This window comes from Colletotrichum higginsianum, chromosome 3 (genome assembly GCF_001672515.1).
Source record: "Colletotrichum higginsianum IMI 349063 chromosome 3, whole genome shotgun sequence".
NCBI lineage: Eukaryota > Fungi > Ascomycota > Sordariomycetes > Glomerellales > Glomerellaceae > Colletotrichum > Colletotrichum higginsianum.
Genome location: NC_030956.1, coordinates 3,862,413 through 3,877,571, shown reverse-complemented (window position 1 = coordinate 3,877,571; position 15,159 = coordinate 3,862,413). Strand labels below are relative to the sequence as shown.

Genomic DNA, 15,159 nt, shown 5'->3' with positions numbered 1-15,159 from the left:
GTAGGGTTGAGTCAGGTATTCCAAGACACAAATTTTGCATAGCAAGCATTGTTGATTTAATGTCTCGTTTATTGCTCGGGCCGTCTAGCGAGTAGTAGGCCCAGTTCTCTCTCTCACACACATTCTGACCAAGCCCGAACGGCATCGGGTGATCCAGACCAGGCGCAGAGGGTGAGAGACAAGAGGGTCGACGGTCAACAAGACATTGCATTCGTATGTTCCATCCACAAACCTCGTCGCTTCCTTTTCGTCACCTGTTCTTGTTGGTCAAAGCTCGACCATCAAGTCCGCCATCCTACATAACAAGTCCCTCCTCATAGGATCGGATTCCCTGTCCGAGGTGCCTCATCCCCTCCGTGTCATGACCAATGTTTCCATTTCACATAGAACTTCCTCCACGTATTCTTCGAATAAAAACAAAAAAAGAGAGCAACAATAATGCGTGCGTAAATGGGTATAGATGAGAAACAAGCCGATCCTAAGAAGAAAATGTGTAAAAGTGCACCCTCATTCGAGGAGCCGAGCATGATATACCCGAAAGAAAGCTTTGCCTACTCGTGCTGTAAGCACAAGATTGCTAAGACAATAAACACTAAACTGCCGCGATGATGAGGCGGGGGGTTCGAATATATACGTCCAGATAGGGGTCGCAAATGATAAATGTGCCATCTGATACAGGCGTATGTGTAAATTTTGCCGCATGTGGTCGTAAAGCGGCGGATTGAAGCGAAGAAGAGCCAGCAGCGCAAAAGGGTACTTGACAAGCGTGCTTGCCCGAAATTTGAAAAGAGTACGGCCGACCGAGCGGGCTGGGTCCGAGACATCGAGGTTGGGCGGTAGCAGCAAAACGAGGACGACGCTGCGCCGTCGTTGACAAGCATAGGCGTGGAAGCGGAGAACGGGATGATGCTGCTGCTGCTGGCTGGCTGACTGGGATGAAGCGAAGAAAGGCGCTACTGATGTGTAGGCACAATCAGTACAGGAAGGTTGCCGCAACAAACGCGATGATGAGGCCTGCAACAGCGCCTCCACCTTGTTTGCTGCCTTCGTTCTCCTTTGAGGTGGTCGCGGGGGCGGATTCTTCCGTCTCGGTGGGGGCAATCGGCTCAGAAGTTGTCGCTTCGGACTCGGTGGACGACGTGGTTGAGTTGTCGTTCTCGTGGAAAATACCAGGGATGACGGTAGGAGTCGCCGTTGTGGAGGAAGTGGAGGAAGCAGAGCTAGAGGGTTTAGGGCTCGGGCTCTTGGAGGTCACCGCAGCAGAGGAGGACGGTGACGGGGTCGGCGTTGGTGTCGGCGTCGGCGTCGGCGTAGGAGTGGGCGTCGGTGTCGGGGACGGCGTAGACTTGACCACCTTGATTTCAATCTTGTCCTCCTTCTTTTCCTCCTTCTTCTCCTCCTTCTCTTCGGAGTCCTTGCTACCGGAACCATCCAAAGGGAAAACGACGATGCGGCCCTTCTTTCCCTTGGGGACAGTGACAACACAGTACTTGGAGTTGCCTGCACCAGTGCCAGCCAGGTTGCTGGTCACATCTCCAATTGCGCTCGAGGAAGGGTCAATGGCGCAAGGAGTGCCATTGCAGCCACCGTCGGGGCATTCGATCTTGACACCATAGGTGGGCTTCGTGTTCTTGAGCGCCGAACCCTCCCAAATGGGGTTGTAGCCAAGCGTGACGAAAGTCCGGCCTTGGGTGTCCTGGTTGGCACCTGCCACATAGGCAGCCCAGTTACCGACGGGCTTGGATGAATCGCCCCAGATGCAGCCCTCATCGGTAACACCGGGCGGGTTGATGTAGTAGCTGGGTCGTGTTAGTTCTGGCATGTCTGCTCAAAGACGTAGGAGACTCACTGAGCAGCCGTGCTGCACCAGTAGCTGGGGTCGGGAACAGCTAGGGTGATGGACTTGTCAATGACGCTGGGGATGAGCATGGCCTCATTGCCGGGCAGAACGGTCTGGCAGAAAGATAAGGTCTTGCCGCAGTTGTTGTAGACCTCGACAGTTCCAGCGCCATCTACGCAGTATGGCGAGTTCTTAAAGGGCTTCACGGCCTTGCCGTCAGACCCGCAGTAGAGGCCGCCGTTCTGCGTTGGTCAGCCACTGTGCTAGAACGCGACAGCGCAAGGGATTCTCACCATAGAAGAGGGGTACGTGTAAGATGAGTCCGGCTCCCACTGCGCCATAACCTTGCCCGGCTTACAGGCAATGGGGCAGTAGCTTCCCTCAACACAGGCCTGGTCAGGACTCATGGCAAAGCCCTTGTTGGAGGCACCCGGCACATTGACCAGATCGCCATCGCTGGGCAGACTGCAGATGGCCTTTCCGTCGGAGGTCCTCTCGACGAGAGTCCTCTCGGCGAGCGACTCATGTTCGTCGTTGGGACTGAGACCATCCTTCAGCTTGTGAAGGTGGCGATGGGAACCATCGTGCGCTTCGGCGGGCTGGGCGGACAGCAGAAGCAATGCTGAGCCGACGGCGGCCTGGATAGTAGAGAGCTTCATCTGGGAAGCAGGAACTCGTCGAGAGTCGTCGTCGCGGTATCGTCAAGAGATGAAATCAAAAAGCAAGAGCCAAGTCTTGGGTGGTCGGCGCGTTGCGCAACGTGGTTAACAGCAGCGATGGTTATTGTGGCGTCTGGTTCCAGTGCTATAACATCGAGACGGGGAAATCAAGCAACAAATTGCGCGCGCGCGTGTTGGAATCGTAGCGAGCGTGGATTCTTTCGAAAGTCGAAAAAAAGAGACAGCACAGCGATTGTCGGTGTAAAGATCGGAACGTCTCCAAAGCAGAGACCGGGCAAGGCGTAGGGATGCGGTGCAAGGACAAGAGAGAGAAAGAGGAGAACGATGGTGAGTGGAGGTGGCAGGATGGGTCGACGATGAAATGGACTGGGGGAGGATTTCTCGTCGCTTGGTCGTCTGGTCTGGTCTGGTCTGGTCGGGTCTACTGGCCCATGGGCAAACGCAGAGAGGACAGAAACGACGCTCACACAACCTTGGCGCGATCCTCAATCCCCTCCCCTGTTGGCCAGACTGTGCCAGAACTGGTTCGACTGGGCCCCTTTGAGGGGCGGGCGCAAGGATTCCGGCTGGTCATGGCGACATTGGGGCGGTGGGAGAACAGTGAAGACTGAACGGTGATGGCTGGCCCACGGGCCCGGGGGTAGGAGTCAAGCCTCAGAAGCGTTGATGTTCAGGCTGGGCGTTTTTGGTAGGAGCCAAGAGTCAAGTAGTGGGAAGCCCAAGGATTCGATGCCTGGGGGAAATTGAGATTATGATTCCGACACGGGCCCCTTGACCTCGGACGAACTCGCCAATCAAACATGGCCATCATCTCGGCAAAGCTTGACTTGTTCGGGCAAGCAACCAATGAGGGGCGCCGCGCGATCAAGCCGTTGTTGCCGTCTGGAGCTAAACGAAATGAGCTCACGGTTCCAACCTGAGTCGAGGAGGCACTCCAGACTCCAGTACCTGCATAAGCGTGCATATTCCCGCACATTAGCTATGAGGTCATGCACAATTAGGGAGGTCCGCCATGGAGATTTGGTCTCTGATTGGCCCGACAAATGGCATCGGCCGAAAACCTTGTGCTGCCGGTCGACCAGTTGGAGAGCCAGGAAGTTAGCACCTCATCACATAGTGTGTGTGTGTGGGAGAGAAAAACAGGGGAGGAGGGGACGCCGACACCGCATCGCTAGCCCCTCGGTACCCCATCCGTCACATTGCGCCGTTGACTGGCGAGGTGAGAGCGTTGCTGTTTCGGGCAATCTGTTTGATGAGGTTCCTGGCACCATTGATTTTTGGAGCACGAAAAGAGGTGCAGCCTGGTTTGCAACCGACGAATTGGCTCGTCGGTCACGCGGGAAAAGTGATGAGAGGCGGCCGGTCGCAATGTCACACGCGCTTCTTTGTCGTCCAATCTTAACCTTCAAGCTTAATTCCACGTACGTTAGCTGACATTGGTGGTAGACTGGCTAGCAGGCTGCGTTTGCATCACGGCTACTCTGTACATTCGCACGCACTCGACCCGATTCGATCGAGCATCGAAGTCGTCTTCTTTTTCTTTTTCTGTTATATCCTTTCCCTCTTCTTTCCTTTCAGTTGCTTACTTGCTGTGCCTCCTCCGCCACCTCCTGAGAACTGGATTCTTGCGTCTAGTGCGACGACCAAGGTGGAACAACCGCATGAACCAAAATTTCCCCCTTTCCCCCTCCTTCGTTTTATCCATCTCCTGTCCCGCCACACTCACACCCAAAGGGCAACGAAACGGCCTTCTGCCCGTCGGTGCCGCGCTGGAATGCTGCAAGGCGCCTTCTTCAGCACTCAGAACGCCACACGGCTCCAGCGGTCTTGCCTACTGCTTCTGGAAGACCAGACTGGCGATATCTGGAACATGCCCCACCGTACCGAGGCCTAGGTAGACAATGCCGGAACGTGGGCCGCTTACCTGTTCATAACTTCATCCATCCCCGAGCTGCCACCACCCCTTTCGAGCCGAGAGAATCAGCTCAAGCACCACTTCGCACCCACAATCACACCCAAACGTCAACCAGACAAGCCACCCCAGGAAGAAACGGACATCTCTTCCCGTTTGCGGGCGCCCTGTCGTCGAGCTCTGTCGTCTCACAAGTCATGCACTGGGTGGGTGACTTTGCAAGGAGCACCTCAACCCTGACCGAGGTGGGCGTCTTGCATGAGCCTCATGTCCTGATCCTCCACCTCATCCCCTCCTTAGCACACCCACGTGCTCTGCTCTGTGCTATGTGCTCTGTTTTCTGTTTTCTCTGGAGAGAGATTGATCCGATTCTCCGATGGTCCATAGGCAAATTTCTCAACGAATTTCTCCTCGATATCTGTCGACCTCTCCCGGGTGAACGAGCCAACAGCAGAGGTAAGATCTGTCAGGTGTCGACGTAATCGCCGAAGGCGATCTGTTGATTGTGCCCTTGTAATCAGTCCGGGGGTGGCATTTGTCGCCACCACGTCCGTCTCGTCCGTCCCTCGGATGCTGTTGGCAGAGCAGGGAGGGAGTTTGCGGTAACGGGATTGCACAAGATTGTGCCAGAGCTGGCATGGCTGCGTTTCCTGACTCGGCCGATTACATACATCCGCCCATGGCCGGCCGCTAGCAGTCTTCAGACTCTCCGAACCCCCTTGAACTGTCATCAGGCATCGTTGCAACTCAAACAGTTGAAGTACAGTTGCCACCCTGGCGATGTCAAGGACGCGAAGGTTAACTGACTCTGGCTGCTAGTCGGGCCTGCTCGTGTTCCTGCATGCAACCTCGCATCTGATCGACGCCTTGTGTTGTTTGCTGATCACTTGCAATATTCGGAAACAAGAGTATGTACTGTCATTCTCCGTCCCCCCACCCCCCGGCTATGTGCACTCCATCGCTCGCTTGGTCTGATGAGATGGAGCACGCTCTACTCCGTGCGGAACACTACACGGCAAGCTGTCTCGACACATCTAATACCGCAAATGACCAGACAAGTCACTTGCTGTTGACTTTCTTTACCCTTGGCCTGAAAGGAACAAGTGCGGGGTGGAACATCGTCGGTTGCTCTGCTCTCAAATCACCAGCCGTGACTTACGTCTAGCCAGATGAGAGACAGTGGTGCAAGGCGACAGTCGAAAAGTTGTCTTACAAGTAAAGCCATGACTGGGCGAGCAGGGCTACCGGACATGCAGTGACAACGCTGCCTCATGTGGGAATTTCCGGCTCAAATCGTTGAATTGTTGAACGAGCTCGATTTGTAGCGCGGTCTTCCCCTGGGAGTCAGACAGCGTGGGCCAGTGACAATCGAATGAGGCTCGAGGTGGCATCAGGCAGGTTGTTTCTCGTTGCCGTGTCTCCCACCTCTGCAGACACGTTCAGTACTAATGGTTCATCAGAGGGAGATAGGCGCTAGCGAGTGAGCGTCCTACACAACCAAGCTTCGCCCTCTGTTTTCGGCGACGGTTTCAGGGGGGCGGACTGTGTGGAATTATACATGTTATCTGAAGTGCGTGTTTCCAGTCAGACTCCTTGCGATGCGGTCGGGCCAGCCAGTTTAGTTTGTGACAGGCAGCACACGTCTTCCTAACCGGCCACCAACCTTCCGCTATCAGTTTGCCATAGTACAATGGGCCGTCAAACCGAATCCATTTCCAAAACTTGAAATGTTCAGCTAAATCTACAACACTCAGTTAAAGTATCAACAACGCCTAGCGCGTTTACCCTGCAATCGAAGGTGTTGGACTGTCCCTAGCCTTGTTCGTCTCGGTGATTAGTGATTGCCCTGGACAGGACGCGAAATGCCGAGGCCGGTGCAGCTGGGGCGGCAGTGAGAATCATCTTCTCATGGACTCTTATTACTTGGCCGGCGTATGTCCAGAGGCGTATGTTGGTTCGGCGTGACAAGAAAGAGAACAATACAATATGGAAAGACAAAAACAGCGGGCCTTTTGCTCACCGGAAACAGCACTTCTTCATGTCGAGGGACCTGGCCCTTACGAATGTCGACTATTTCATATAGGTCTTGTTCCTGTGGGAAAGAGAAGACGGCCAGCCATACCACACGGCTTCCTCCTTGGCGAAGGGGCGCAGCGAGGTACGCGATAAGACTCGGTAACTCATCACCGTGAGCGCAAGATGCCCATCATTAAAAAGAGTCTCAATCCAGGCTGTGCTGACCGAGGTACAAGTCGAACGTTGCCGTTGGAGGAGGCTTCACCCACATGGCAAGAGTAGGTCGATGCACATCAATCCGGAAGGCTTAAGCTTACACGCCTCGGCTCCTACTTAAAGTTCCGAGCTTGCCAAGCCGGGCAGTTGGAGATGGCGATCTTGACTCAAAATGCACGATGTCTCTGCCGGCGCCGCCTTGAGGGGTAGACTACATCGTACCACCAAACACAGACAAAGCCACAACATCTCCCAATTGGTGCGCGCATCAGATCACGTCTCATTCAGGGAAACAAACCCAAGGTTGGGACGAACGGCTTCCGGACAGAACCTCACGGCATTCATGCCGGTCTTCGACGTGGAGAGGAGAGCCGTCCGAGGTTACGTCGACGAATTGGAGCCCCAAGACGTCGCTCGGATCTGCATCTCACCTGCATGCGATGCTGTCATGACATGAATGACCCCAATAACCCCACGCTCGAGATCGGCGAGAATGCCGCTCTACTGCCGTAGCTGCCGCCGTCGGTAGTCCTGTTCCCGAAGCTTTGAAGCTTGAAGCCAGCCATGCCGCAGTTTCCCCTCATTATCCTCCCCCGCCTTCTCCCCCCCCCCACGGGGTAACGAGATCATCTTATAACACGAGGGCATCCTCGAGCTGTTCTCGTGGGAACGGACACCTTCTAAGGTTTGTTCTCCAACCATCATCGTGTCTCATATCTTCCGCCAGTACACTCCAAAACGGGCGCGCCGTCAAGATGGACGCCAACAAACCGAGCATAGAACAGGACGAGAACATCGCCAAGGGCGACAATGGCAGCCTCAGACCTACGGCCTCGAACCCAACTCCCGTGGAATGGGCGCAGCACTTCACAAGCCAGGACGAGGCCTGGCACAAGAATCTGGACAAGACTCTTTTGAAGCGCGTAGACCGGCGCCTCATGCCAACTCTCGTGGTCATGGTGAGTGGGCATTGACCTACCCCCTTTTCTTGTCCGGGGCGAAAAAAAAACAAGTCCTAACCACAGAAAACTTAGTACCTTCTCAACTTCCTCGACCGCTCCAATCTCGCCCAGGCCCGCCAGGGAACGCTCGAACGAGACCTGGGCATGACGGGCACCGACTTCAACCTCGCGACCTCCATCTTCTTCGTCGGCTACCTCCTCATGCAGCTCCCCTCGAACCTGCTCCTGACGCGGGTGAAGCCGTCTTTCTACCTCGCGGCCTCGTGTTGCATGTGGGGCGTCGTGTCGACCTGCAATGCCGCGGCGCAATCCTTCACTCACCTCATCGTCATCCGCTTCTTCCTCGGCTTCGTCGAGGCGCCCTTCTTCCCCGGCGCCGTTTTCCTCATGAGCTCGTGGTACACCCGTGCCGAGCTGACCCGCCGTATCGCGTACCTGTACGCCGGCAACGCGCTGGCCAACATGTTTGGCGGTCTGCTCGGCGCCGGCATCCTTGGCGGCCTGGAGGGAGACCTAGGCATCGCCGGGTGGAGGTGGCTTTTCATCATCGTTCGTTCTTTCCTTCCCCTTTCTCTCATGCCGAATGAATCGCCAAAATCACTGACGTCTTGACCACAGGAAGGCGTAGCAGCCATCGCTTTCGCGCTCGTCGCCATGTGGATTTTGCCCGACTACCCGCACACGACGAAGTGGCTGACGGACGAGGAACGCGCGTACGCCGCCTGGCGCCTGATCGAAGACATTCAGGAGGCCGACACGTATGGCGAGCAGGGCATCATGGACGGCGTCAAGATGGCCGTGCGCGACTACCGCCTATACATCTTTGTGCTAATGCAGCACGTCAGTCTGATATCGCAGACGTTCCAGTACTTCTTCCCGACCATCGTCGGCACGCTGGGGTACGGCAAGATTAACACGCTCTGGCTCACCGCGCCCGCTTGGGTAAGTTAATCGAGGAGACCCCTCTCCCCCTCCCCTATACCTCCTTTGATTCGAGTCGGTCCGCTTACGACGTCACAGGCCGCGACCTTCCTCATCTCGCTCTGCGTCACCTGGTCTTCGGCAAAGACGAAGGACCGTTCTCTCCACATCGTGGGCCTCACTCTCCTTTCGGCCGTCGGCAACGCCATCGCCACCGGCTCGACCAACATCGGGGCCCGCTACTTTGCCATGTTCCTCATGCCCATGGGCGCCATATCCGCGTGTAAGCCCCTTCCGCTTTCCCTCTCCTTCCGCTTTACTCCTCCCCGAGAATCCTCTAACCTGGAAGGGTATCGCTAGATCAGATCATTGTGTCCTGGGTAGCAAACTCCTTCCCGCGGCCGCTAGTGAAGCGGTCCGCCTGCATCGCCATCGCCAACATGATCGGCAACACGGCGACCATCTACGGCAGCTACATGTATCCCAGCCAGTCGGGCCCGCAGTACATAGCGGGCGGCAGCGCCAACACGGCCATTTGCGTGCTGGTCGCCGCGCTCGCGCTCGTCCTGCGGTACCTGCACAAATGGGAGAACAAGAAGCTAGAGAGGGCGGAGCAGGACGCGGCGGTGTTGGCGGAGGGCGGCGAGAAGCTGCCCGTCGACTTGAAGCAGGAGAAGAGGGCTGCCGGATTCAGGTACATTTACTAGAGCATTGGAGCGTTCGCACAAACAACCGTGACGAGATGCTGTCACCGGGCCAGCGAGTAAGACGTGGCGGGAACTGCATGTGCACAAGATGGTGACGCCTTGCAATGACGCTGTAGCTGAGAAGGCCGAGGTGGATGAAGGCCAGTTCCCCCTCACCGCCAATGTTGGCAACTTGAATGGACTTACACACCAAGATGGACGAAGACAGAAGATAAAGCGAAGTCTGTAATATATAAAAGAACAAGAACCCCGTCATATAAGCCTATTCCTGTGCTCATGCCGCCATGGATCAACCCAACCAAAACGCCCGCCTGCCGAAGAACAAACGCCGGTGTAATGCAACCCAGAGCCCAATTCCATACCCCCTAGACCAGTTAACTCATCAGCTAACTCAGCGCTGCATGCACTGCCGGCCCGTCCGGCACCTCCCTCAAAGAGAGCGCTTCTTGATGTTACACTTCTTCAAGCACTCGTCCACGCCGAGGGCGATGCTGGCGGGGATGGCCTTGCGGACGCGGTCAATATCCTCGCCGGCAATGCTCTGGCCGAAGGCGGCGGCGATCAGGTCGTCGCTGAAGGCGAAAGTGCTGTCTGCGACCTGGCCCGTGCCAAAGTCCTCGGCGGCGAAGCTCGCGATGAAGACGGCGTCCTCGCAGTCCGGGTTGAACTGGCTGTGGATGGAGCCCTGGTAGAAGGGGGTCATCTGGAAGGGGCCCAGCTCGGTGCGGATGACGCGGCGGGTCTTGCCGTCGGCGGCCTCCACGACGCCATTCTCGGGCGTCATCTCGGTGATGAGGCGGCCCTCGACGACGATCTGGAGCTCGGCGGATCGCGGGTGCACATGGAGCGTGTTCATCCCGCAGGGACCCACTCGGCCCAGAGCAAGGCCGCTGCCCGTCCCCACGAGAGCGGGGAAGGTCTTGCGGTTTGCGGCGATGAGCTCGCCGCCTTTTCCGGGGTTATTCTGAGGCTGGTTGAAGTCGAAGACGAATTGCTTGTCGTCAGGGAGGAGCTTGAAGCGATCCGCGGCACTGTAAGGAGGTGGGGTATTAGTGGGAGAGGTCTGTGCACGGACAGGGAGTGTTGTGTGTGTAAGTGAACTCACGTGTCGGCAAGGAAGAGCTGCTGGGTCAGAGACAGGGCAGGAGCGGGAGTCTGCTCGGTGCGAGGGCTGTTGTAGGGGGCAGAAAGAGCCGATGAGGCAAAGGCCAAGATGGCAGCGGCGGCGGTAGTGGTGAAGTGCATTGTGTATGATGTATGATGGTCACTGAGAGGGACTGCTTAGAGGCCAGTGGATCGGAAGGAGGCGAGATGAGACGAGATGCTATAGGAAAAATGCGGAACAATAATTCCAGTGTGTCTTTTGATGTGTTGTGGGATGCAAGAAAGAAGGAATCGCCAAAATAGGGTTTCGAGGGACTGTTATATGCTCCAGGTCTGCATCCATCGTGGTGGGATGAATGTCGCGTTAGTTGATGAAGATGTGCGTGCAGTCTATTTTGGATCCCTTCAACCCAAGGCACCCATCGTCGACCATCACCCAAGCCATATGGCCTGCGCCGGTCTGGCCAAGAATGGCTGGGGCTGAGTGTGAATGGAGGATTTGGCTAGACAGAATATCTACAGCAGCGGGCAACGGCCATCTCATCTCATCCTTCATGACAGATGACGGGCACTGCGGAATGCCATGGCAGGACGTTGCTCGCCCAAAACCCGTCCTCGGGTAAGGCGTGCTCCGAGATGACTTGGACAGGCTAGCTCCCGTCAGCACTAGCTCTGCGTCACTGGTGTCTTTGGGGGAATCTCTCGACGAGCCGCTGTCGGTACGGTTCGATGTCGGTGATGTGATAGGTGCCCCAGCCGTCGTTTGTTTTCGTTCGATCTGGTTGAGGAGGATGAGGGATGAATGTTTCCTACGGTCCCTGGCGAGCAAAGTGGGGCGCATGTGCTTGCGCTCGACGCCTTATTGGCCCTTTGGTTTGTCAAAGCCTACCATGTCTGGCTGGCCGGCCCTTGTCGGGCAGTGCATCCATCAGCGCTTGTCCGCTGGCACGTTGTCGCCTAAAAATAACGTCCCGAGGAGGGCGGAAGCAAATAAGCGCACCTGCTCATTTCGTCCCAACTGGCAACCACTCACGTACACACACACACACCGACAGCACCCCCATTTCACGACGGACAGAAACGCCTCTCTTTGTTTATCCCCACGAACATTGTTGGACGAAGGGGTCGCCCAGCGGTGGAGAACGGGATCGCAACTTGGCCAACCATGGAACTACGCCCCGCGGATCAGCGACACTCCGGGCCCGGCCTACGATAACCACGTGTGAGGCGCCCCCCAACACATTGTTGGATGGCTGAGGCGCCTATTGCATACGGCACCTAATTCGGCTTCCCGAATATTGTCACTGGGACTGGGGCTATGCAGACTCGCCGCGTCAAGGATGATGACACTCGGAGTATATGACAGAGACATGGCTGTCGTCTAGCAATTCATTCTCTTCCGAACTGACGTAAGGCGGAGCCCGCGGGAAGTTGCCAGTCATCCATCATGATCATGATGCATATCCCACTCGTCCAAATTGCGAAGCCTCAGCTCGATGGAGACAAAATGATTCCGGCCAGTCGTGAGAAGACCAAAATCCTATGCCTACGCATGAGACACACCGCCCCCTGCACGAACTGCGATGGACACAATAACGTATCTGTCTACGCCCCCGCCTATTAGACACCGACAGCAGCGGATCCATTGCCAGCGGAAACTGGGTTGCGTGCCGTGGGGCTGGGGTCGGAGCAGCCCACTTGCGGAGACTAGTGCTGAGAGACGGTGGCAGGCAGGATGGGCGGAACACCGATTCTTCCGGAACCTTGGCTTCACTACGGCCGAGACTGACAATCCAATACTTGGCATCAGCTCCCATGTCAGAAGCAACATGTCATCTCGCTCCGACTTCAACGTCCGGTCCTCTTGGCGTCAGCAAACTTCAAGTTCTCCCGCACAGGAGCATCATCTCTCTTTTTCCGTCTGTACATTTCTGAGGTAAAGCGTTAAACCGGCCGCATGTCTCGAAATTTACTCGCCACGATCAAGACACTCAAGGCGATGACAAGCATGGTTGTTGGCGGCCGCTATCCAAGCCGGAAATGTCTCGGGGACAGTACGTGCCAAAAGAACAAGTTCCAGAAGAGAGTCGCTCAGGGAATAGGGAATCGATAACTGTTGTGGCCCAGCTTCCCAACCTATTTCCACCTTTTAAAGGGGTGCGCCTCGGTGTTGAACACAAACTCATCTAGACTCACAAGGCCCGGCTCGCTGAAGACGAGGTAGAAATACTTCAGTGTCTCCCCCATCCAAAACGACTCCATCGAGTCCGCCGGCGGCGGCTTCCCCTCGGCCGTGACATCCCGGACCGCCGTGTTCGCCAGGTCCGTGCTCGTCGCGTTGTCGATGGCCGTCCACATGTCCCATGCGGCCTCGAGTAACACCGCATCCGCCGTGGTGCGGTACATGACGAAGACGCTCTCAATGGCCTCGGGGCGGAGGATGTACCTCTTGTCCGGCACGGCGGTGAACCCCTTGACGAGACGCTCCTGGCTGATGATGTCGTCAGCCGAACGTCCCTCGCCTCCACCGCCGTCGTCGCCTGTGTCCTTCTGCGCGCGCTGGCGGACGTGCTTCTTCCACAGGCTCTCGTCCCATTCGCACGTCTCCTTGGACGGGCAGGGGACCATGTAGAACGTCTCGGGCATGATGCCGTGCGGGAAGGCGCGGTAGGCGTAGATGCACCCGTCGACGAGCTTGCGCGCGAGGGAGAGCTGGTCCCGGCGGTTGAAGAGCTTGCCGCCAAGGGCCATGAGCCCGCCCATGAAGCAAACGAGGTGCTGGCCCTGGGGGTCGAGCTCGATGTATCGGGTTCCCGTATCCGAACCGCGGGAGTGCGCCTGGCCCGCGACGAGGATGTCGTCGTTCCCAGGGGTCATGGGGCGGAAGAGGTTGTGCTCGATGGCCGGGGCGATAGCGGCCTCGTACATGGCCTTGTACATGGGGCTGCGGCCGCCGACGAGGGCGGACATCTTGGGCAGGTATTCGTAGAGGGAGTCGGCCATGGCGCCGAGGGTGAAGTCGTCGCCCTCGTAGAAGACCTCCGTCTCCGGATTCACGACGAGCGGCCACAGCCCAGGCAGGTTGGTCTTGTTCTGCTGCGCTTCGAAGACGGCCATGACGCGCTGCGTCGCGTCCCACCATTTCGGATCGCCCGTGAGAATCGAGAGACGGGTGAACTCCATGGAAAGGCTCCCGAGCTCGGCGACGAGCTCGCCGCTGTCAACCTTCTGCGGCTCACCCTTGGCGGCGTCGCCGACCCTCCAATGGGTGACGGGCATGCGGTTCGGCGTGTCAAAGGCCTTGTACAGCATCTCGCCGACCTCGGCTGCTTTACGCAGCAGGCGGACGTCGCCGCTGAGGTCAAAGGCCGACAGGAAGCCGCCAAGGTACCGGATGTTGGTCTCGAAGACGTTGATCTTTTCCAGATTGGTCGTGGTGAAGTCGATCGTAGCGGCGGCCGCCACAGCGTCGGAGAAGTCGTCCTTCATGTCCATGATCCAGAGCGTGTCGAGCGAGTCGACAAGGGTCGCGGCCCAGCCCCCGAACGTGTCCCGGCGGCCCCCGGACACGGGCATCAGCTCGTCCGAGAGCCAGGCGTGCTCGTGGTAGGAAGCCCACGCTTTCGAAAAGGCCTGTTTGACGGCCTGCCGGCGCTCCTCGCGGACCCGGCGCTGGGCGCTAGTCTCGGGTGGGAAATGAGCCTGGACCTGCGGGAAGCGGACAGAGGGCGCGACGGGAAGCTGCTGGAGGGGCTGGGGCGCCGGGTGGTTGACCTTGACCGTCCTCCAAAAGTACGACTCGTCCTGGTCTGTCATCCACTCTATTGGTTTTGGCGGCACCGCGGATGACCATGGCGATGACAATGGGTTTGCGGGGAGGGCACCGTCATTGTGCCAGAGAAGGAGGAGGAAGAGGGAGACGGGGAGGCCCAGGAGGACAACGTTTGGTATCTTACGTCTTCCTGGGAGCATCATCTTCTTGCTATTCGCGTACGGTTTTCCTCCATGAGAAGAAGACACCAAGTGAGGTGAGGTGAGTGGGCGGCCCGGCGCTTGATATGGATTGGGTGGTGCAGGTGCCCCTGTTATTGTTATGGTTGTTGGTCTTGCGCTTTGATGCCCCCCCCCCCCCCCCGGCGTCCAACTTTGCATGACGCTTCTTGGCGCTTGCTTGGAGCCAGTTAACGACTAAACACGAATGAGGACGGCCCCAGCAACGGCCGTCACGGTCGACTGCTGTTGGGGCCTTGGCTTCATTCACTTTTAGGCCAGGAGTTGTGGAACCAGCTCGGCACTGAGATGGACTTCCGCTGTGTTGCGCCTTGGTATTGCGGCCTCTTGCTTGGTCTCGAACGGTGTTGCATGCTAACTAGCACGTGCCGTCGTGATGATAGGATGCTATCGCGACAGGACCTCGGCGTTACAAAAAAGATCAAGCGACGGCGTGCATTAGCGAGCGCCCCGGGCAAAACGCCCGTCCGGGGGGGGAGTCGCCATCCCCGTCTCGCTCGGATGCAGCTCAACGCCCAGGAAAAGCCGTTTGGGTAGCGTGCCGCCTTGGCAGGAAAGGGAAAGTCCACTACTCGGTGTGTTTGTGTGTGTAATTGGCCATTCCCCTGGTTAGCAAGTCTTGGGGTTAGTCTTGGCTATCCTACTACCTCCAACACTCCGACGTCAGCTCTGAGTCTTGAACCAACAGGCAATCGAGAGGGGCACGAGGTACAGCTGTCAACTGTCAAACGTCTCCCCCAAGAGAGTCTATGAGATGTGCACAGGGAGCCAATGCAGAAGGTGGCAATCA

General features: G+C 57.2%; 4 protein-coding genes across 4 annotated transcripts; 1 reads left to right on the top strand and 3 right to left on the bottom strand.

The window, feature by feature from the left end:
- Positions 1 to 973: 973 nt before the first annotated feature.
- Positions 974 to 2,499, bottom strand: CH63R_04689 (Beta-glucosidase; the record flags this gene model as incomplete). The annotated part of the gene is made up of 3 exons (XM_018299664.1): positions 974 to 1,799; positions 1,850 to 2,082; positions 2,134 to 2,499. The coding sequence occupies 3 exons, from the start codon at positions 2,497 to 2,499 to the stop codon at positions 974 to 976; spliced, it is 1,425 nt and encodes a 474-aa protein (XP_018160910.1).
- A 4,920-nt stretch (positions 2,500 to 7,419) lies between these two features.
- CH63R_04688 (Major facilitator superfamily transporter) lies at positions 7,420 to 9,254 on the top strand (the record flags this gene model as incomplete). Its single annotated transcript, XM_018299663.1, has 5 exons — positions 7,420 to 7,623; positions 7,699 to 8,175; positions 8,245 to 8,568; positions 8,647 to 8,830; positions 8,908 to 9,254. The coding sequence occupies 5 exons, from the start codon at positions 7,420 to 7,422 to the stop codon at positions 9,252 to 9,254; spliced, it is 1,536 nt and encodes a 511-aa protein (XP_018160909.1).
- Positions 9,255 to 9,684: 430 nt separating this feature from the next.
- Positions 9,685 to 10,499, bottom strand: CH63R_04687 (Cupin; the record flags this gene model as incomplete). Its single annotated transcript, XM_018299662.1, has 2 exons — positions 9,685 to 10,285; positions 10,360 to 10,499. The coding sequence occupies 2 exons, from the start codon at positions 10,497 to 10,499 to the stop codon at positions 9,685 to 9,687; spliced, it is 741 nt and encodes a 246-aa protein (XP_018160908.1).
- A 1,995-nt stretch (positions 10,500 to 12,494) lies between these two features.
- CH63R_04686 (alpha-1,2-Mannosidase) lies at positions 12,495 to 14,333 on the bottom strand (the record flags this gene model as incomplete). The annotated part of the gene is made up of 1 exon (XM_018299661.1): positions 12,495 to 14,333. One exon carries the CDS (start codon positions 14,331 to 14,333, stop codon positions 12,495 to 12,497), a length of 1,839 nt encoding a protein of 612 aa, XP_018160907.1.
- Between the last annotated feature and the right edge of the window lie 826 nt (positions 14,334 to 15,159).